Source organism: Leucopleurus acutus (assembly GCF_964270905.1).
Source record: "Leucopleurus acutus genome assembly, chromosome: 9".
Lineage (NCBI taxonomy): Eukaryota > Metazoa > Chordata > Mammalia > Artiodactyla > Delphinidae > Leucopleurus > Leucopleurus acutus.
In genome coordinates, this window is record NC_139144.1 from 102,041,021 (window position 1) to 102,062,293 (window position 21,273).

Below are 21,273 nucleotides of genomic sequence, written 5' to 3' on the forward strand. Positions count from 1 at the left end.
ATGCACCTTGTGTCAACACGGCGTTGGGGGCAGCTTCGAGGAGGTGCCGGGGGCGCCCAGTGGACCCGCACGCACCCCGAGGCGTATCAGGCGGGGCCCGGGTGTTGGGGGGCGACTGGCAGCCATGGCGGAGTCGGCGCCTGCTCGGGTAAGAGTCCTCCTGGCGCGGACCCGAGGGCGCGTTCGGGACGGCGGAGCCCCGGCCGGGGCGGGGCTTCGAGGTGCGGGGCTGGGCGGCCGTGGTCCGCAGCTGGCGTGGGTCAACGCCGACCTCCCCGCGCAACCCCAGAGTTCTGCCCTCCCCCTGTCGGTTTCCTCCGCGTCGGGCCACAGCCCCAGTGCCACGCGCCTTCGCCGAGAAACTTCTCGGAGGTTTGTTTCGTGTTCTTGGATTTGCTACCGTCCCTACACGTTTTCGTCCCGCCCTAAGAGAGCCCGTTTCCAGGCTGGCGAGGGGGCGCGGATTGGAAACCCTGGGTCCCCGTCACTGCCAGTGAACTTGCCCGGTGCTTCGGGGACCCCAGGACTCTGCCTCTCTGCGACCAGCTCGTCCTCGGGCTGATGGGTTTCCCTCGTTTCTTCTGCCGTGCTCTCCTGCTACAGACTCTGCCCTGGGTTGCAGCCGCAGGTTGAAGTCAGGCTGGGCTTCCTCTCCTTGGGACAGGTGTTATCTCACTGTGTAGTTGTTGGCTTTTGTCTGTGAAGCTGTCGATCTCTTTCCCTCTCCCCCTTCCCCAGATGTCCCCATTCAGGGAATGGCAAGACGTGGAGCTTGGGCACGGTGTCGGGAAACTAGGTGTCAGCCGTTACTCAGCTCTCAGCTATCCACTTTAGTGATTTTAGGCAACTTTGTTCACTTGAAGCCTCCTTTTCCTTAGCTGTAAGTTGAGAGTGTTGGACTAGTTACTAGACGATCTCTAAGGTTTCTGGCAGCTCTGACACTCTCATATTATTACAAAGTGGTGGTTATTTTAATGATACAGGATGATTTGTTATAGGAAGGGTAGATGGAGTTTAATTGGTTTTTAGTGCAGCATTTCTCGATCTAGAAACACTTTCAAAATCGTGTGAGACCTTTGTGAGGATAGAGGGCTAAGGAGATCCTGTAGTGAAAACTTGACCATGAACTGGGTGCATTGTATTTGGTTCTTGTAGGAAGTGGGTAAGAACTAAGAGGGGAAGGATTGGAAGACTTAAAGAACACAGTGTTTGCTTTCAACAAATTATGGAAACAAGACACAGATGTTCATGATATCACAATATTTACCTCGTTTTGATTCCTTTAAGTTAAGGTGATCCAGTCAAAGACTTGCCTTTTCCCCAAGATCAAATTGTAGTACTAAAGTCGGGCAGGAGGACAAGTTACTAATTTCCAGAGTACTTCTTGACTGGTCAGCGCCGTTACCTACATGTCTACAACAGACCTTGTTAAAAAGAAGTCTTGGGTTTCCCAGGTGCCGCAGTGGTTGAGGGTTCGCCTGCCGATGCAGCAGACGTGGGTTCGTGCCCCGGTCCGGGAAGATCCCATATGCCGCGGAGCGGCTGGGCCCGTGAGCCATGGCCACTGAGCTTGCGCGTCCGGAGCCTGTGCTCCGCAACGGGAGAGGCCACGACAGTGAGAAGCCCGCGTACCGCAAAAAAAAAAAAAAAAAAAAAGAAGAAGGCTTAAAGATCCTCCAAAATCCCCAACTATCCTTTAAGTAATTTATGGATCTGTCATTGCAGAACGTATTTAAATTGTCCTTGAGCATATTTCTTTGCTCATCTTCAGATGAAGATTCTGTACCTCTTATTTGACAGTATGGCCAAGTGGGTGCCCTGATGAAAACAACTAAAAATGCTGAGGGGGAAAACAAATATATTTGAAATGTAGCTAGTAGAGAATACATGGAGGGGCTTCCCTGGTGGCGCAGTGGTTAAGAATCCGCCTGCCAATGCCAATGAACCTGGGTTCAATACCTGGTCTGGGAAGATCCCACATGCCAGGGAGCAACTAAGCCCGTGCACCACAACTACTGAGCCTGTGTTCTCGAGCCTGCATGCCACAGCTACTGAGCCCAAGTGACGCAACTACTGAGGCCCATGTGCCTGGAGGCTGTGCTCTGCAACAGGAGAAGCCACTGCAATGAGAAGCCCGTGCACCACAATGCAGAGTAGCCCCCGCTCGCCGCAACTAGAGAAAGCCTACACGCAGCAACGAAGACCCAACACAGCCAAAAATAAATAAATAAAATAAATTAAAAAAAAAAAAGAATAAGTGGAGCCCAAAGACTAAGTGGAAAATGGAGTGCTTAAGAGGTAAGCAGAGTTCTGAAGCCAACTTTGAGGGCATTTGCTGAACATTCATCTGTAGTGTTTATGACCTCAAGGGGCCTGGAAAATAGAAGACAAAACTCAGAGCCTATGGGTGGGGAGTCTAAGACGCCTCCTACTCCAGTCTCATAGAACTGAGACTTCAAAGGGCTACGTTCAGTGTGAACTGGAAGTAAGCTCTTACCCCCAAGGAGTGATTGCAAAGAAAATCATGTCAAACCTTGGTGCTGGGAGATGGGTGCAAGGTGCCCCTTGAAAATTCATGTTGACTCTCAAGTGGGTTTATTGCCTGAATTCACACGACCTTGGTGTCTGGGAAACCTTAAGCCAAGAATTTAGTTTAAAGTAGAGCCTCCAGCCGTCTATAAGAAATAAACACAGATCTTCTCCAGAGGAGTCTACACTTAACTCAGACTTCAGATAATTCTCAGATAAAATTCCAAGAAAAATGAATTCACAATAAAAAGTTATCCAAAAAGCGATGAAAAACTATGAGAAAAAGCCAGTAAAATTAATGGGCAACAAAATTAGACCTTCAGAGATTTCAGATATTGCAATTCCAGAAGAAAAACATATTGGAATTCCAGTAGGAAACACACACACACACACACACACACACATGCACACACACAGTCTGCACTGGAGGACATATTTGATGAATATCTAGTGGCTGAGGATATTGTAGGACTGATGCAAATACTAATACTTAGAAGTCCCGTAGATCCCAATCAGGATAAACATAAAGAAATCTCTACCTAGACACGTAATAGTGAAAGTACAGAATACAAGGCAGAGAGATTTCTTAAAAGCAGCCAAACAAAAAAGATTAACTTCAAATGAACCATTGTAAGGCTGATGAAGTTCAGCTTCTCAGCAACAGTGGAAGCCAGCCAACAGTAGAATGGTTTCATCAAAGGGCTAAAAGAAAATAACTATGTAATCCCATATTTTAAAACTGTGCAAAAGTACCTTTCAAAAAAAAAGGTAAAATATTTTCAGACAAATTAAAACTGACAATTTGTTACCAATATACTCTTATTAAAGGAAGTTCTAAAGGATATACTTCAGGTACAAGGAAAATTATCTTAAGTGGAAAGTGAAAGTGTAAGAAAGTATGATGATCCATTAAAATGGGTAAATCTAAACAACTATTGACTGAATAAAACAGTAATAATCTCTTGTGGGTTAAAACCAAAGGCAGAATTAAAATACGTGGCAGCATTGATGTAAACGTTAGGAAGAGATAATCAGAATTCAGATATTTAAAGGTCTTTGTAAGTAATTTCTAGGATGGTTGCTAAAAGACTAGAAATTGGCTGTATAACTTACAATTTAAAAGGGGAGATAATAGAATAAGAAAAAATTATCTAAAAGAAGGCAAGAAAGAAGATGGGGTAAATAGCACAAAAAAGGTAAAAATAAATAAAAATAGGTCAACAATTACAGTAAATGTAAATGGACTAAATGTTCTAGTTAAAAGGCAAAGATTGATAGGATTGGTTAAAGTTCAGCAAATGGCTTATAAGAGATACAACTGAAAGATAAAGCTATAGAAATGGTTGAATATAACAGGATATGAAAACATGTACCAGGCTAATACTAATCAAAAGAAAAATGGCTTAACTGTATTAATATTGCTAGAGATAGACGGCTACTACTACTTTTATAATAGTAAAAGACTCAATTTACCAGGCTGATAGGACATTTCTAATCTTATGTGCACCTAATTATACTGTCTCAAAATATATAAAACAAAAATTGATAGAACTACAAGGAAAATCCATTATCATAGTAGAAATTTTAACACAACCTTAGTATTTTATCAAGCAGAGAAAAACTAGTAAGGGTGTAGTGCATTCAATAGAACTTTCTGAGATGATGGAAATATTCTCTCTGTCCTGTTCAGTGTAGTAGCTACAAAGTACATGTGGCTATTTGAGCACTTGCAATGTGGCTCAATAGCTGAGGAACTGAATTTTTAATTTAATTTTAATTAATTTAAATTTAAGCATCCACATGTTTCTAGTGGCTGTTATATTGGACAGCACAGATATAGAGGATAATACTAATTTTTTTATCCACATATCAATATATAATTTCAATGTTCAGAGAGATTAGTGAAAAAAGAGAGAAGGCAAAAATACCCCATTAGAAATGAAAGTGTGTTCTGGTGGCTGATGCTGACTGTAGGCCGGGACCTTAGGGTTGTTGAACAGAACATCACCATCACCACCACCAACATCCCTCTCCATGTGGCTTGGGATTCTTCAGGTGATTCCAGCACCTACATGCCTATGATTTGCTCTGCTTGACATGGAGTGGGGCAGACACAAACTGTCCCTGACAAACCCTCCTTTAATTGCAGATTCGTGAACAAAATAGATGTTGTTGTGTTAAGCCACACAATTTGGGATTATTTATGATATAGCAATTGATGATTGGAACAGATACCTATGGAATATATTTAAATACCAAAAGGTATTAAAAAATACCTTACAAAAGGGGTATATACTGTGTGTGTGAATTGAAACATTTTATCCTAAAGATGTCACTTCTCAAATTTATCTATGGATTTGATGCAGTGCCAAACAAAATCTCTAAAGATATTTTTATGAAACCTTTCGAGCTTGTAAACTATCAACAGGCCAAAATTAGTCAAGATACTCCTGTAAAATAAGGAGGTGGGACTTGTATCAATAATTATCAAAAAGCTGTGGTCATTAAGATGGTAATTTTGGTAAAGCAGTAGAAAAATTGACCCATAGAACAGAACAGAGATGCCAGAAACAGACTGACTGTATGTATGAAAACTTGATTTATGACAGAGATAACATTAAAAGTTAGTGGGTAGGGCTTCCCTGGTGGCGCAGTGGTTGAGAGTCCGCCTGCCGATGCAGGGGACACGGGTTCGTGCCCCGGTCCGGGAAGATCCCACATGCCGTGGAGCAGCTGGGCCCGTGAGCCATGGCTGCTGAGCCTGTGCGTCCTGAACCTGTGCTCCACAGTGGGAGAGGCCACAACGGTGAGAGGCCTGCATACCGCAAAAAAAAAAAAAAAAAAAAAAAAAAAAAAAAAAATTAGTGGGTAAATGATGGATTTTTCATTATATAGTATTAGATCTATTTATTGACTTTCCGTATGAAAATGAAAGCTTGCACTGTACACAAATACTGTCTCAGTTCTAGTTGAGATAAATGCTTAAATGTGAAAGTCAAAACTATCAAGTGTTTAGAAGACAGTATTGTGGGATATAGATTTTTTTTTTATACCTGACACAAAAGTTCAAACCACAAAAGAATTAATACTGATAAAACTCAACTACATTAAAAATAAGGGCTTTTAATCAAATGATAATAAAGAGAATTTTAAAATGAGGCACAAATAAGGGAAGTTATTTGTAACACATATGACTGATAAAGATTAGTATACAGAATTTACAGAGAAATTGTATGAGACAACTTCATAGATCCTATGAGAAGTCAGATAACCCAAAAGATAAATGGATTAAAGATTTCAGTCAGAGGAAGTTTGAATGGCCAATAAACATAAAAAAGTTGCTTATCCCTTGTTAAAAATCAAGGAAAATGCAAGTTAAAACCATGATGAGGTATCATTTCAGATCTACTAGAGGGATGCAAATTTTAGTTTGACAGTAACAAATGTTGATGAAGCTGTGGAACAGCCAGAATACTTACAGACTTCTGACAAGAATGAAATTGGTATGACTGCTTTGGAAAACATTTGACATTATCTGCTTAAGTTCAGGATGTGTATATACCCTATGAGCCAACAATTCCCCTCCTAGGACTATACCCTTGGGAAACTTGCCCATGTCCACTAGAAGCCAGACACAATTCTATTTATCATAGCACTGCTTGTAATGACAGAGATGGGGAAACATCAATAGTGGAATAGAAAAATAAACTGTGGTATAGTCACACGATGGAATATTATACAGCAATGAAAATGAATTAATTAAAGCCACCTGCAACAACAAGCTATTCCCAGGAGTTGTAGAAGAGTGACTTGTTCATATAAAATCCTAAAACATGCAAAATTTAAAGAATATATATTTTTTGGAAACAAACGTAAAAAAAAACAAACATGAAAAAGGGCAGTTAATAGTAAAAACCAAATTTCGGATAGTAGTTACTTCAGAGAGTTGCACAAAGGACTGTAAAGGTGATATATATAAAACACACACACACACACACACACACACACACACACACACACACACAGGCATACCTCATTGTATTGTGCTTTGCTTTATTGCACTTGGTAGATACTGTGTTTCTTACAAACTGAAGGTTTGTGGCAACTCTGTTGAGCAAGTCTGTCATCGACCATTTTTCCGTGTTTGCTCACTTTGTGTCTCTGTGTCACATTTTGGTAATTCTCAAAATATTTTGAACTTCTTCATTGTTTTTATATTTGTTATGGTGATCTGTGAACTTTGATGTTAATATTACAGAAGGAAGGCTCAGATGATGGTCAGCATTATTTAGCTGAAAAAATTTAATTTTTTAATTAAGGTATATACTTTTTTTAGATGTAATGCCATTGCATTAGACTACAGAATAGTGTAAACATAACTTTTTCTATGTACTAGAAAACCAAAAAATTCATGTGACTTGCTTAATTGTGATACTTGCTTTAAGAACCCACAGTATTCTCCGAGGTATGCTGTGTGCATGTGCATATGTGTGTGTATATACATATATATTTAATTTTAATTAATTACTTTTTTAAACTGAGTGGTGGTTACATGGAGATTTGTTGTCACTACTTTATATATTTTATGTATTATGTAAATATTCTTTTTTAAACTATTCAGTAAGGCATGGTATCTCAGAGTTAGAAGTGACCTTAAATATCATCTAGTCCAGCTTAAGCAAGTATCACTTTAGAGCGTTATTTAATTGTTCAGTGTTTTACTCAAGCAGATTGTAGGTGTCTTAACAACAGGGGCTGTGTCTTGTACTTAATGGGTTTCAGACCATGGCTGCAGGCCCAATGTATGATACATGATCTGACACTATGATACAATATGCAAGCAGGACTGTCCCAGAAAATCTAGAAATACAGTTAGTGTAAGTATACTTTTAAAACATTTCTCACTACCTTCAGGAATTTTCTTATATATGGAACTTAAGAAAAAAATTATGGAGGAATACGTGTTTATTGAAAAAGTCAAACAAGCAATAGTTTATAATCAAAGATTAAAATTCCTCTCTCTCATATCCTGAGGCTGACTCATGTTAGTATAGTTTGGTGAATACCTTCCCAAACCTTTCTGTGTGTGGAAATATATACACATATCTTTTCTCTTCTTTAGGAAAATGAAGTCAGAATAAATATGTTTCCCTAAAAGTTGACAGCCTATCAATGTATGATGAACAGTCTTCCAAACCATACATATAGATCTAACTCATTCTTTTTAACAGTTGTATAACATCATCTTTGGTCGTGCCATAATTTATTTAACCATCCTCTTATTAATAGACATCTAGAGGGAGTTCCCTCGTGGTCCAGTGGTTAGGACTTGGTGCTTTCACTGCCATGGCCCGAGTTTAATCCCTGGTTGGGGAACTAAGATACCGCAAGCCACGCGGTGTGGCCAAAAAAAAATATTAGACATCTAGATTATTTCCAAGTTTTGGCTATTCCAGAGAATGTTGCCAGTAATCATCTTTGTATGCATGTCACTACACAGTAATGCCATTTATTTTTGAAGATTCCCATAGCGGTACTACTAGGTGAAAGGGTTTTTAATGACTTTCTGGATATTTTCTTTCCTCAAAGTTTGTAGTATTTTTCATTCCTTCCAGGAGTGTTATGGAAGTGCCAGTTTTACCACGTCATAGTCAGCTCTGAGTGTTGTTCCTGCCCCTTTCTTTCATATTTCTCAACCTCGTGGGTGAAAAGTGGTTTCACTTGGTTGTATGTGCATTCCTGACTGCTAATGTGGCTGTCTTTTCATTGGCTTATTGACCACCTGCATTTCCGCTTTCGCAAATTATTTATAGTTGCAGTTTTATCTTTGGGTTGTTTATCTTTCCTTTGCACTTCATATCCTGTTTACAGATATTCTCTCCCAGTTTGTTTTTAGACTTTGTTTATGGTATCTTTATAATAGCTAATATTTTCTCCTTAACATTCTGAGTGTTGCTTACTGAGATATAATGTACATACAGTAAAATTTACTCCTTCGGCATAACTGTAGTTAAGTGAGTTTTGAAAAACGTGTAGCCATCATATTACCAAGTTATAGAATATTGTCATCATCCCAGAAATTACCCCTAAGTAATTAATTTCCCCCAATCCCCGCCTCTGGCAACCGCTGATCTCTGTTTTGTGTCTGTAGTTTCGCCTTTTCCTCAATGTCACGTAAATGGAATACAGTATGTAGCATTTTGTGTCTGGCTACTTTCACGTAGCCTAGTGATTTTGGTATTTACCCATGTTGTTACAAGTCTCAATAAGTTGTTCCTTTTCATTGCTGAGGAGTATTCTGATATACGATATGTCTTTCCTAGGGCTGCTGTAAAAAAATCCCACCAACTAGGTGGCTTAACCAAAAAATTATTGTCTCACAGTTGCGGAGGCTAGAAGTCTGCAATCAGGGTGTCCACCGGGTTGGTTCCTTATGAGGACTGTGAGGGAGAGTCTGTTCCATGCCTCTCCCCCAGCTTCTGGTGGTGCCAGGTGTTTCCTTGGCTTGTTGCCGCATAACTCCAACCTCTGCCTCCACTTTCACGTGGTTGTCTTCTCCTTGTATGTGCCTTCACATTGTCTCTTCTCTCTCTGTGTGTTTGTCTCTGTCCGTATTCCTCCTTCTTTACTAGGACACCAGTCACATTGGATTAGAGCCCACTGTCATGACCTCATTTTAACCTGATTACTCGGTAAAGACTATCTCCAAGTAAGATCACATTGTGAGGTACTAGGGGTTAGGACGTCCACATACCTTTTTGGGGAGACACAATTGAACCCATAACATACGAATGGACACAGTTTGTTTGTTTATCCATTCACCAGTTGATGGACATTCAAATTGTTTCTGTCATGATAGATAATTTAAAACAAAAGAAAAGAGGAACCTTGGCTTGCCTGCTCTTTTTAGCCTTTGACTATGTGGAAGAGGAGAGATGTTATTTCTCTGCTCAGATCCCAACCCACCTTCCTGTTTAGAAAAAGTGCTAGAAAGCAACACAGTGCTGGCCACAGAAAGGAAAGAGGAGATTCCAAAAAACTAGAGACTTAGAGACTTAAAGTTAAAAGCAGAACATGTGATGAAATGAATTTACCCAGTAATCTAATTTTTTTGTTTCATTTGTATTTTTCTTTTACATTAAACTTTCCTTTAAATCTTTTTTAAGGGGGATATTTAAGCTTTTGACTGTATGCTCAATAATGAACTGAGTTGGTTAACTGGAGTAGGTCATGGCCAAACTTAAGAGTTCAGTTCTGTGCCGGTTGGTTTCATCTTGTCCCCTCTTTCTCCAGACCATAAGCTCTGGCCCTAGCAGTTCTTTCAAAGATATTTCCTTTCAGTGCCTTGTTCTCAGTGTCCTCATTATGGTTAGAGAAGCAGCCTTGAATCAAGTGTATGCTGTTACACTTGAGAATATGAAGTTTCAGGGGTTTAGGACTGAAATGAACATGCAGTGAGACAGTGAGGGCAAGAGGCAGTTCAGGAAGACTTCCCAAGTGTTGGTTTTAGTAATTTTGAGGTTCAGCCACAGTGATTTTTCTACTGTCTGGGACAGACCATAAAAATGTGAAGTCTAAGGACAATGTCCGAGGACTTAGTCAAGTCATTTAAGTAAATGTTTATGAAGGATTTAGTAGGTGTTTTCACTATACTAGTTGCTAGGGTGCAAAGATGAATGAGGTGAGTCTTGTAGGTCCTGCTAAGGAATTTTGTCTTGATTGTGGGGAGCCACTGAAAGGTTTTTAGCAGGGCTGACATGATCAGCTACAAGTCAAGAAGGAATGTGAAGTTGAGTGTGGATGTAAGCTACATCATTTATCATAGCGAAGTGTTAGAAATAGTCCAAAATATCAAGTAGAAAGAAATGGGCTTAAAAACTGAATACTGATGCAGGAAAGTCTTACGGAATATGCTGACAGTGAAACACAGGTAACAAAACATGTACAATATGATTGCAGTTTTGTTGAAAAAGAAATAAGTTAAAAGATGAAAAAAACTTATAGGAAATACACCAAAATTCCAAGCTTATTTCTGGACGGTGGTATTTTACATACATTTTTCTTTCTTTCTTCTTTTCAGCTTTTTCTTGTTACAGGATAGATGTATAGTTTGCAGCATCAGAATGTAAAAGCACCTGCTTTTTATTTTATTTTTTTATGTTTTTCATACTTTTATTAGTTTACTGCGTGGTATATGCCTCTTAATCTTTTTTTTTTAAATAAATTTATTTATTTATTTTTGGCTGTGTTGGGTCTTCGTTGCTGTGCGCGGCCTTTCTCTAGTTGCAGTGATCGGGACTACTCTTTGTTGTGGTGCGTGGGCTTCTTATCGTCGTGGCTTCTCTTGTTGTGGAGCACGGGCTCTAGGCGCGCAGGCTTCAGTAGCTGTGGCACACGGGCTCAGTAGTTGTGGCTCACGGGCTCTAGAGCGCAGGCTCAGTAGTTGTGGCACATGGGCTTAGTTGCTCCGTGGCATGTGGGATCTTCCCGGGCCAGGGCTAGAACCTGTGTCCCCTGCATTGGCAGGCGGATTCTTAACCACTGCGCCACCAGGGAAGCCCCGCACATGCTTTTTAAATTGAAAAGAAAGAAAAGAAGTAGAAACTAGGTGCTGTAAGCGCTCCTGGACCCACTGGACCCATTGTGTTTTTTCACCTGTTGTTTGGAAGTGACACTGACTGCCTGACGCCGTATCTGGTTCTTCAGCACAGGAGGAAGCGCCGCTCCACCCCTTTGACTTCCTCCACGCTGCCCCCACAAGCACCAGAGGAAAGCTCCTATTTGCAGACCACAGATATCTCACTCTGGACAGTGGTGGCCGCTATTCAAGCTGTGGAGAAGAAGATGGAGTCCCAGGCTGCCCGGCTGCAGAGCCTGGAGGGCCGGACGGGGACGGCTGAGAAGAAGCTGGCCGACTGCGAGAAGACGGCCGTGGAGTTGGGGAACCAGCTGGAGGGCAAGTGGGCGGTGCTGGGGACCCTGCTGCAGGAGTATGGGCTGCTGCAGAGGCGGCTGGAGAACGTGGAGAACCTGCTGAGGAACAGGAACTTCTGGGTCCTGCGGCTGCCCCCGGGCAGCAAGGGCGAGGCCCCCAAGGTAAGCCTTGAGGGTTGAGAGTCAGACCAGAGGGGGTGGGCCCAGCCCTTTGTTAGTGAAGATTCTCAGTGGCTGGCTTTTCCTTTGTGGCTTTGGTAGGAGACACTCACTATGTGACATTTGTGATTTCAGGTGTCCAGGTCACTTGAAAATGATGGAGTCTGTTTTTCAGAGCAGGAGTGGGAGAACCTGGAGGGCTGGCAGAAGGAGCTGTACACAAATGCGATGAAAAGCAGCTATGAGACTCTGGTCTCTCTAAGTAAGTAGCAGAGTTTTCTCCCTAGAATTTGCTCTCAAGCATCCTACAATTCTTGGCCAAGTAGCTTGTGACCCAGGCTGCATCTGTGATTCTAGTGGGCTGTGGATCCTCTCTTGGCCTCAGCCAGGTTGAGAAATGGGAGTCTCCAGGCCCTCAATTTATGAAGACTTTCGGAAAGGTCTTGGTGTTGTGCATTTTGTATTTCTTCCCTGTGCTCATGTAGTCAGTTCACCGCTGTGGCCTGTCCCGTTGCGGAGCACAGGCTCCGGACGCACAGGCTCAGTGGCCATGGCTCACGGGCCCAGCCACTCCGCGGCATGTGGGACCTTCCCGGACCGGGGCACGAACCCGTGTCCCCTGCAGCGGCAGGCGGACTCTCAACCACTGCGCCACCAGAGAAGTCCCCAGTCAGTTCTTGATAATATTTACTAATAGATAAGATGTCATCATGTGCCTTAGAGTTTAACATGGCTAGGGTTCCTCATGCTGCATTTAATACTTAGGACTGCTTGACAGGAAATCCTTTGTTGCCTGGGATGGGCAGACAGCATGGGCTCACCAAACACTGTTTCTTGGCGTTTACCTGGAATTACAGATGGTCCTTGTGGTCCCAGTGTTCATTTTGTGTTGATGAGAAGTGCCGATTGATAGATGTACATCTTTATATGTAAAATATAGGCTATTACATAATAAATGCATTTTGTTTGGTTGACAAAATCTTTTAGCACCTAGGTCCGTGGAGCCTTGTCAAGAAGGCCAGCGTGCCTGGAGCGAAGCGGGGGGGAGGGGAGTAGCAAATAGGTCAGAGATGGGACTATGTGACCTCGACTGGCTCACGTGTTCTGCTAGTGGCTGTTTCCTTGTCTGTCATAGTGGGGGATAGCGGTGCTGACCTTACCTTGCAGTGCTGTAGCCCAGATGAAGTTAGATACCCGGAGAGGAGCCCATGTCTGTGGGTGGCAATGGTGGTGTTGGAAGGAAAGCAGTGGGCTCTGAAGCCTGACCACCTGTGCCTCAAACGGCTGCGAAGGGGCATTGAAGGCAGCAGTTAGCTGAATGGATCACTCGAATTGGCCATAATTTTCTAATTGTCCCAAACTGCTAAGGGAAAGTGACTTTGAATCTTTTGAAGTTTTAATATCAGCTCCTTGACATTGGTCACCTTGTTCATCGGCAAATGACCAGTACTGTCTCCTGGGCTCACACTGTGCCGTTTCCAACCCAGAGGTGCTTGGCCAGCCAGAAGGAGAAGCGGAGTTGGGTACAGAGATGCTGGGTGACTTGGAGGAGGAAGACTCTCGTGGTGTCCACCCAGGTGAGTGGCTCCAGAATACTCCACCCCATGCCCGCTCCCTGCAGCCTGTAGTGAGCTGCCCCACTGCTAAACTGCCAAACACTGATTGTTAGTAACCTCACCTGGCATTTAGTTGTTCTAAAATCCTTTATGATTATCATCAGCTCACCTATTATATGTGTATCTTACCTCCTTAACTGCTGTGTGGAGTCCCTAAGGTTCACGGCCGTGTCATACTTCTGTATGCCCTGCAGACAGTGTAGAGTGTCTAACAGGCCTTAGTCAAAACCCACTGGAGATTGAGAATAGGGTTGGTCAGATCTTCAGGAGTGAAGCTAACTGGGTAAGGGGCAGGAGAAACCGTTGTAAACCAGGTAATTTGGGGAGAATATGCAGGAAGAAAAGAGCTGGATACGTGAATTTTTAAGCTATAGGATCAGTTGTTTGGTTTTTTTAGATTATTCACATGTATTATTTTAACACTCTGTAACACTTAAATTAGCTTAGGTGTTACCTATGTATACTTTACCATTTTCCACAGAGTTGAATACAAATTTGTGGACAAGCTTAGAGAATTTATAACACTGTTCTGTAAGAATAACATATTCGGATTTCTGATCAGCATGTCTCTACCTGAGTATAGGTTACTTTTTCAGGTCTTGCAGCCCAGTCTGTCTCATCCTCTTTCAAATTATCCTGATTCCCTTGATCCTGGGGTACTTTGATTTGAGCCCTTCTGAAATTCACAGATGTTTGTTCAGCTCTGAAAAAACCAAAGGTGCTAGAATGTGATCTTTTTTGTGGCTCTTCTTTGTCTTGGCAGCGGAAGGGGTTATGATCAAGCAGGAGATACAGTACACGCAGGACGGCTCTGCGGATCTTCCTGGAGAGTTCTCGGGCATTGCTGAAGAGCACGCTTTCCTGAGCCCGGAGCAGCCTGAGCTCTGGGATGGTCAGGGACGTTCTGTCCTCTTGGAATCAGGTCCCGGAGACACTAACCCAGAGGAGCCCATTGAGGGCAGTAGAGACCCTGGCAGTGGCAGAACTCTGGGCTGCCCCCCGAAGCAGAAGTCTAACAGGCAGCTGCAGCTGGGTCAGCAGCGTGGGCAGGGCCTGAAGCTGAAAAGGGACACTGCTGGCCCCTACGAATGTTCCGAGTGTGAGGCCATCTTCCGCTGTAAGCAGCAGCTGGCCGCACATCTGCGGACCCACTCAGGATGGGAGCCTTGCACGGCCTCGGAGCCAGAGGAGAGCCTTCGGCCCCGGCCCCGGCCCCAGCTTAAGCCCCAGCCCCGGAAGGCGAAGCTGCACCAGTGTGATGTGTGCACAAGGAGCTTCAGCTGCAGGGTGAGCCTGCTGACCCACCAGCGCTGCCACCTGCAGGAGGGGCCCGGTGCCGGCCGCCGGGTCCAGGAGCGGTTCTCACCCAACAGCCTGGTCGCCCTGCCCGGCCACATCCCTTGGAGGAAAAGCCGGAGCGCCCTCATCTGTGGTTACTGCGGCAAGAGCTTCAGCCACCCGTCCGACCTGGTGCGGCACCAGCGCATCCACACGGGCGAGCGGCCCTACAGCTGCCCTGAGTGCGAGAAGAGCTTTGTCCAGAAGCAGCACCTCCTGCAGCACCAGAAGATCCACCAGCGGGAGCGGGGCGGGCCAGCCCTGGAGCCCGGAAGGCCCAACGGCCTGCTTTAGGGGTGCCGGCCCCTCGCCCGACTGGGGGAGGCGGAGGGGGCTGGCACTGTCCCCCCGAAGAGACAGTGTAGCGTCAGGGACTGACTGCTTTCTGAGGGGAGTCACTTTGATTTGCTTTCCCTTGACCAGGCGCCAGGCCGAGCCCAAAGGCTGCCCTGAAAACCACGGAAGAGGAGGAGTCGGGGCCAGGCCTCTCCTGCTGTCTTCACCCTGCTGCCGAGTTTGCCATCTCTGTGGCACTGTCAAGTCTCTGCTTTTCCCATCCGAGTTGATAGTCGTGGGCTGGGGTTGGCTCTCTGAGCCTGCAGGGCTGGTGGCCTGTTCCAGGGCCCGTCCCGGCATTCAGGTCTTCCCGAGGGTTGAGTCGGGCCAAAGGAGCGAGCAGACACGTGGAAGCCCTCTAGCTGCTCTTCTTTTGTCATCTCCTTGTTAATAACAAGTAGAAGAAATAATTTAAATGAACTGCTTACCGTGCTCTGAAGACCCTTTTTTTTTGGAGTTAGATTTTAGTTGGTTAAAAAAAAAGTCTGACAATTTTTAGATTTCCAGAGTTGTAGAAGTTGTTCCTAACATGGGGACTGGGCCTGCCCTCTGGGAGGGGATCACTTATGGGGCTCTTTTAGCCCACCCACATTTAGTCAGGGCCGTAGTGCTGGGCTCCCTCTTGTGCGGGTGCTTGGCACTCCGGAACAGGGCTACCTGACCGAGAGGAGGAGAGTAGTAGGGTTAGACCCCAGAACCCCTGCTGGGAATGAAGGGTCCTGTAAAGGAGCTGAGATACGGTCCTGCTTCTCTGAGTTTGGGTTTCTCTCTGCTCTTCCATCCCATCCTTGCTGCGGTTCTACAGCCTCCCAGCATAGAAGACTACTTTTTACTTAAGGTTGTTCAGCTTATACCAGTCGTTACTTGAGTTGGTTTTTATTATACCAGTTGTTTCTTGAGGTTGTTCAGATCACACACTTTCCACAGTAGCTCTGGGATTGACTATTCCTGAAATGGTGGAAAAAAAGCACACAGATGCCCATCTCTCAGGAGTGTTGAATGCCTGCCCCACTGTTGTTTGGGGAGATGAGAGTGGGCTCCTGGGTCCTATGTGAATGTCCCGTTTGATGTTTGCAGTTGCCTAGAATAAAACTTAACTACTAGCAAAAAAAAAAAAAAAAAAAACCCCACAAAACTCCTGTTTGATGTTTTTCTCCATTTGTCAAGAATACCCTCCTGGGGCCAAGATGGAGGCGGTGCCTGACCTGGAGCAGTGCCAGAGGCCTGATGGCATAGCCTGACCTGCATCCTTCCTTAAACCTAGGGAGATGAGAAGAGGCGTGTATGGGAATACTCACCAACACCTGTGGTGGTCGAGGGCTGCAGGCAGTCTGAGCATCTGAACGTTGGGAGGTAGAGAGGGCAGGTGAGACACGGTGGGTGCACCAGGAGTCCTGGGGAGCACTTCGGGGTATTGGCTTAGCTACACATGTGGCCGTGTGGGTCCATCTTAAACATGGTGCTGAGTGGCGAATGTAAGAAGTTGAATGAGATCTATAACACAATACCATTTCTGTAAATTAAAAACATGTACACAAAACAAATCACTTTGTAAGAACACATAGAAGCGAAAAGTTACATACAGGCATTATGGTTGCCCATGGGAGGAGTGAGTGGGATATGGGGTTGAGAAGAAACTAAATAAATAGATAAAAATGAGCTTGGTCGCTGTAAGGTAAGGGATTATCTCGGTGTAGAAACGGAATGTGGAGGGAAGCTGTCGTAGGGCAGCGCCGTGAGAGGTGCTCAGCTTCATTGTATGGAGGAAAACGTCTGGAGCGTCTCTCCTAAACCCCTTCTCCAGTCTCCTGCCTGCGGGTTTTTGCATTAGAGATACCCCCTATCCCATCCTTGGCTATTCTTACCTCCCAGTGAGTGCTTTAGTGTGACCAGCCTTTGCCTCGCATCATGGGGAGAAAAAGTACAAGATAGGCTCCTATTTCTCCAGCAAAGTTAGGTGGTTCTTGAGGCAGGGAAATGATTGTCTTAATCCGTCAGACTAGTGTGATAATGGCTAATGTTTACTGAGCACTCATGTGCTAGTCACTGTTCTAAGTTCTTCACATAAAAGTGAACTTAATCCTCACAAGACCCTATGTGGTGGGTACGATTATTACCCCATTTCCCACGTGAGATGCGGGAAGAGACCTGAAAGGTGATGCAGAAGCAGAGGTGGCTGTGAACCAGGCCATCTTGCTTCAGTGCTCACACACTCCACCACAGGCTCTGTTGCTTCTGGCTGACCACGATTAAGGACCTCGTGTCTGGGTTGGATTCTGAGTCCTTGTTACCCAAAGTGTGGTCTCTGCACCAGAAGCATTGGCACCCCCTGGGAGCTTGGTAGAAGGGCAGGCTCTGAGACTCACTGAATCAGAATCTGCATTTTAACAGGATCTCCAGGTCATGCTCTGTACACAGAGTACACTGTTTTAAGTGATACAAAAAATCTTGGCCTGCTTCAACTGTCCTTCATTGAAAGTCTGCTCTGCTGGGTGATGAGAAGGAAACAGACTGTGCAACTGCCTGAAGGACAGGGATGATCAAGTTAGATTAAATCAGCATATAGTGAAGAGTGAAATGCCAAACATCAGAGACTCATCTGTCCAATCTTCTCCTTCCTATTCCACCAGGTAAGGGCCTAATCATCGCCCACCTAGTTTTCACTCAGTAACCTAACTGGTCTCCTACCCTTAATCACGTCCTTTTTGCTACCAGGGTTATTGTCCTGGAACACAGATTGGACATGGGCTTTCCTCAAAGCCTTGCAGTGCACTGACGCTACTGACGAAGAGCAAGCTTTTAAGTGTAGGTTCAAGACTTGGACAACCTAACCTGCTCTGGGTTTGTTCGCTTCTCACACTAAATCCTCTCTCCTGCTGCCACAGTGGGATTCCCGTCACTTAGTCAATAAGCCGTACTTTCCCACGACTGAATTCAGCTCAGGCTTTCCCTCTCCGGGGACTGCCCTTCTCTGTGAACCAAGTCCTATTTATTTTTCAGCACTCAGTTCGTGAAAGCTTCCCTTGTTCATTTCTTTTATTCAACAAATATATGTTGAGCACCTATTATTTAGGTACTGTTTTAAATACTTGGGGTATGTCAGTGTACAGAAAAACAGTCTTTGCCCTAGCTGAGTTTACATTCGATCAAAATACATTTCCTTTAAAAAAATTATTTTTAATTGAAGTATAGTTGATGTACAACATGTAAGTTACAGGTGTCCAGTATAGTGATTCACAGTTTTTAAAGGTTATACTCCATTTATAGTTATAAAATACTGGCTATATTCCCTGTGCTGTACAGTATATCCTTGTAGCTTATTTTATGCCTAATAGTTTGTACCTCTCAATCCCCTGCCCCTGTGCTGTCCCTGCCCCCTTCCCTGTCCCCATTGGTAACCACTAATTTGTTCTCTATATCTGTGAGTCTATTTCTTTTTTGTTATATTCACTGGTTTGTTGTATTTTTAGATTCCACATATAAGTGATATCATACAGTATTTGTCTTTCTCTGTCTGACTTATTTCACTTGCATAATACTCTCCACGTCCATCCATGTTGTTGCAAATGGCAAAATTCCATTCTTTTTTATGACCGAGTAGTATTCCATTGTATATATGTACCACATCTTTATCCATTCATCTGTTGATGGACGCTTAGGTTGCTTCCATATCTTGACAATTGTAAATAATACTGCTGTGAACAGTGGGGTGGAAATCTGTTCCCTTCTTGTACTGTACCTTTGCATACCTTAGATTTTGTTCACTCGTGAATATCTGAGTAGCCTCCATGTGCAGAGTCTACAGAGGGAGGGATAAAAGGTTAAATCAGATTTTGTTCTTGGGCTCACAGGCTGTCAAGGGACTTTAACAGAAGATAGAAAATGAAGCTAAAATTCTGTTAAGAGAACAATTACATTCAAGTTGCAGGACATTGGGAAAGGCTTTATGAGAGATGACATTTGAGCTGGACCTTTAAGGATGAGATGAAGGACATTCTAAAAAGGAGAGACATGACCAAACTAGACCTTATGGGGCATGTACCAATAAACACCAATTCATTCGACTTGTCTGGAGGGTGGAGTGGGAGGAGGGGAGTAGGGGGACGTGGTTGGAAAGAGAGGTTGGGGTCAGACTAAGGAGTTTGGATTGTATTGAGTTAGTAATGGGGAGCTGAGAGTTTTGAGCAAAAGGGTGACCTGAATCTAACTGCGACTTGGGACTGTTAACCTAAGAAGAGGTACAGCATGCTTTTGTTGTTGCCGGGGTGGGGGATATGTTAGAAGGTTTTTGAGTGAGAACAGCGAGAGCCAGTGAGGATCTGCCTGGGTGCCGCTTCAGCGCGAAGAGAGTGATGGACAAGATCACCGAGGTGGAGTCAACAGGAGGCGATGCTCTTTGAAGGCAGGGACCAGGTCTTAATTGTATCCAGATTCCACAGCTCTGAGCATGGGGGCTTCCCACATAGATGGTCACAGCACGTTTACTGAATGAACAGGTATAACAGGAATTCACAGGATAGGGAGCTCAGTGCTGTCTGAACTAGGGAGGGCTTCGTGGAGGAAGGGGGATTTGGTTATACTTCTGGTCTCCCTCTTCTAATACTTCCCCTCCTACCACTTTACAATTCTGGGTGGGTCCACTTTCTAATCTAAAGGTAGGGTGAGGGGGCCACGGGAATTCTCTCTGAGCTGCCCCATCTCCTGGCTGAGGGCACTAGCACTTGAGTATCTTGACCACCCCCCAACACTACGTGACCCTAAGGTGTTGTTTCAGTGGCCCTCACCTGACCAGCCCACCTTCTGCAGCACAGGCCGATGGCCAACTGTCTCAGAGTGGGCTGCACCTGGGTGGAGTCACCCCTGTCCCTGCAGGGTCTGTGCCTCTACTTTGGAAATCCAGTGTTGTCAACTCACCCAGAGGTGTTCAGGCCCTGGAGACCTGATCTAAAAAAGAGCAAATCCACAGGAGACAGATTAATAACGAAGGATGCAAGTAATTTTAATTTATATTAGAGCTATACCTGGCCTGACACCCAGGCTGGTCTGCTGTGGAAACCACATTATGGTGTCAAGTTTCTGTATTTTTTGTTCAATATATTTATAAAGTCAGAGCGTGGGAATGAGAGGCAGCTCTGGGAGCTAATGCACAGGGCAGTGTGATCATTCAACCAGTAGAAGCAGCATTTCATGGCAACTAGTTAGAAATGAAATTCTGGACTCCTACCCACTCCAGCCGCAGGCCTAGAAACTCTGAGACCGGTGCCCAACAGTCTGTATTTTAACAAGCACTCCAGGAGAGCATGATGCACACTGAAGTTTGAATACTGACTTACAGAAACTCTTCCAAAAAACTCAGACCAGCTGTCAAAAATTAGAGCACTCTTCCCTGAACAAAGCTTGTTTAATACTAGCATCTTCCTCTCCAATCCATTTTCCAGACTCTTTCTGTTTGCCTTGGACATTAACTCTTACTTTATGAGATCACAACTTATCAATTTATAAGAAATTTATAATCCTTAATATATTGGTCTTACCCCTGCTGAGAACCGAGGGATGCTCTTCCTGTCTTCAGCACAAGTTTGCAAACTGTCTTAAGGTCAGGTTACTTCAACAAGGATTTCCACAATAAACAATGCCATATATTGATTTGACTTCTTGTTACCTTAAAGTAACACTTCCTAACCTTGCCCCAAATTCTACCGGTGCACCTTACTTGGAGAAGGTATCAATTTACTTATGTTCTTATATTGATTGACCACACTTTTGCTTGGATCAAATACATGGGCAAATCATTTTCTCCCTCCCTCCCAAGAGAAAAATACTAAGAAAAGAAACAAAAACAAAGCATACACACAAAGAAACAAAACTGCAGAGTAATTTCTAGTGGGAAGAATTTCCGGGCTTGTTGGACAAAGAGTGAGGTGATTGGGAAATGCAGAAAAGATAGAAAATAAAAGTTAAATGGCATGCAGCATATTTTACTTTATATTCAGTGATTAACTGGTTTTCCAGAGCAAGGCTCGGTGGGTTGCAGATGAGGAAAATAGGTCCTAGATTGAGTCGTTCATTCAAGATGCCTCAGGGCCTGAATTAGTGATGGATTTACTCTTGCTGCAGAGGATCCCCAGCTGGTGGCTGATGCGCAAGTGAAGACTGGGCGTGGCAAAGAGGGCTTCAGAGCACTCTGCGGAGGATGCTCGAGTCGCGTGTCTGCTGGGAAGGTGGGCCCCAGGGAAGGACGAGGAGACCCAGGGTCCCCAAAGGGAGGTTTGGGGAGGGAGGTGGGGCTTTTTTTTTTTTTAAGGAAATAAAATTTTCCTGAGGTCTTTCTATTTGTTCTGGAAAACTAATAAAGTTTAAA

The 21,273-nt window shown here is 44.1% G+C and overlaps 1 protein-coding gene and 1 long non-coding RNA gene across 2 annotated transcripts; both read left to right on the forward strand.

Moving 5' to 3' along the window:
- On the forward strand, positions 1–16,010 carry ZNF212 (zinc finger protein 212; the record flags this gene model as incomplete). The annotated part of the gene is given in 6 exon segments (XM_082847046.1): positions 1–48; positions 50–148; positions 11,236–11,625; positions 11,758–11,884; positions 13,110–13,199; positions 14,002–16,010. Coding segments are annotated over 6 exon segments (1,623 nt in total). The 3' UTR covers positions 14,871–16,010.
- Positions 16,011–16,089: 79 nt separating this feature from the next.
- Positions 16,090–17,795, forward strand: LOC309966756. The gene is made up of 3 exons (XR_014326479.1): positions 16,090–16,278; positions 17,304–17,542; positions 17,628–17,795. It is a non-coding gene; the product is annotated as an uncharacterized lncRNA (long non-coding RNA).
- Positions 17,796–21,273: the final 3,478 nt, after the last annotated feature.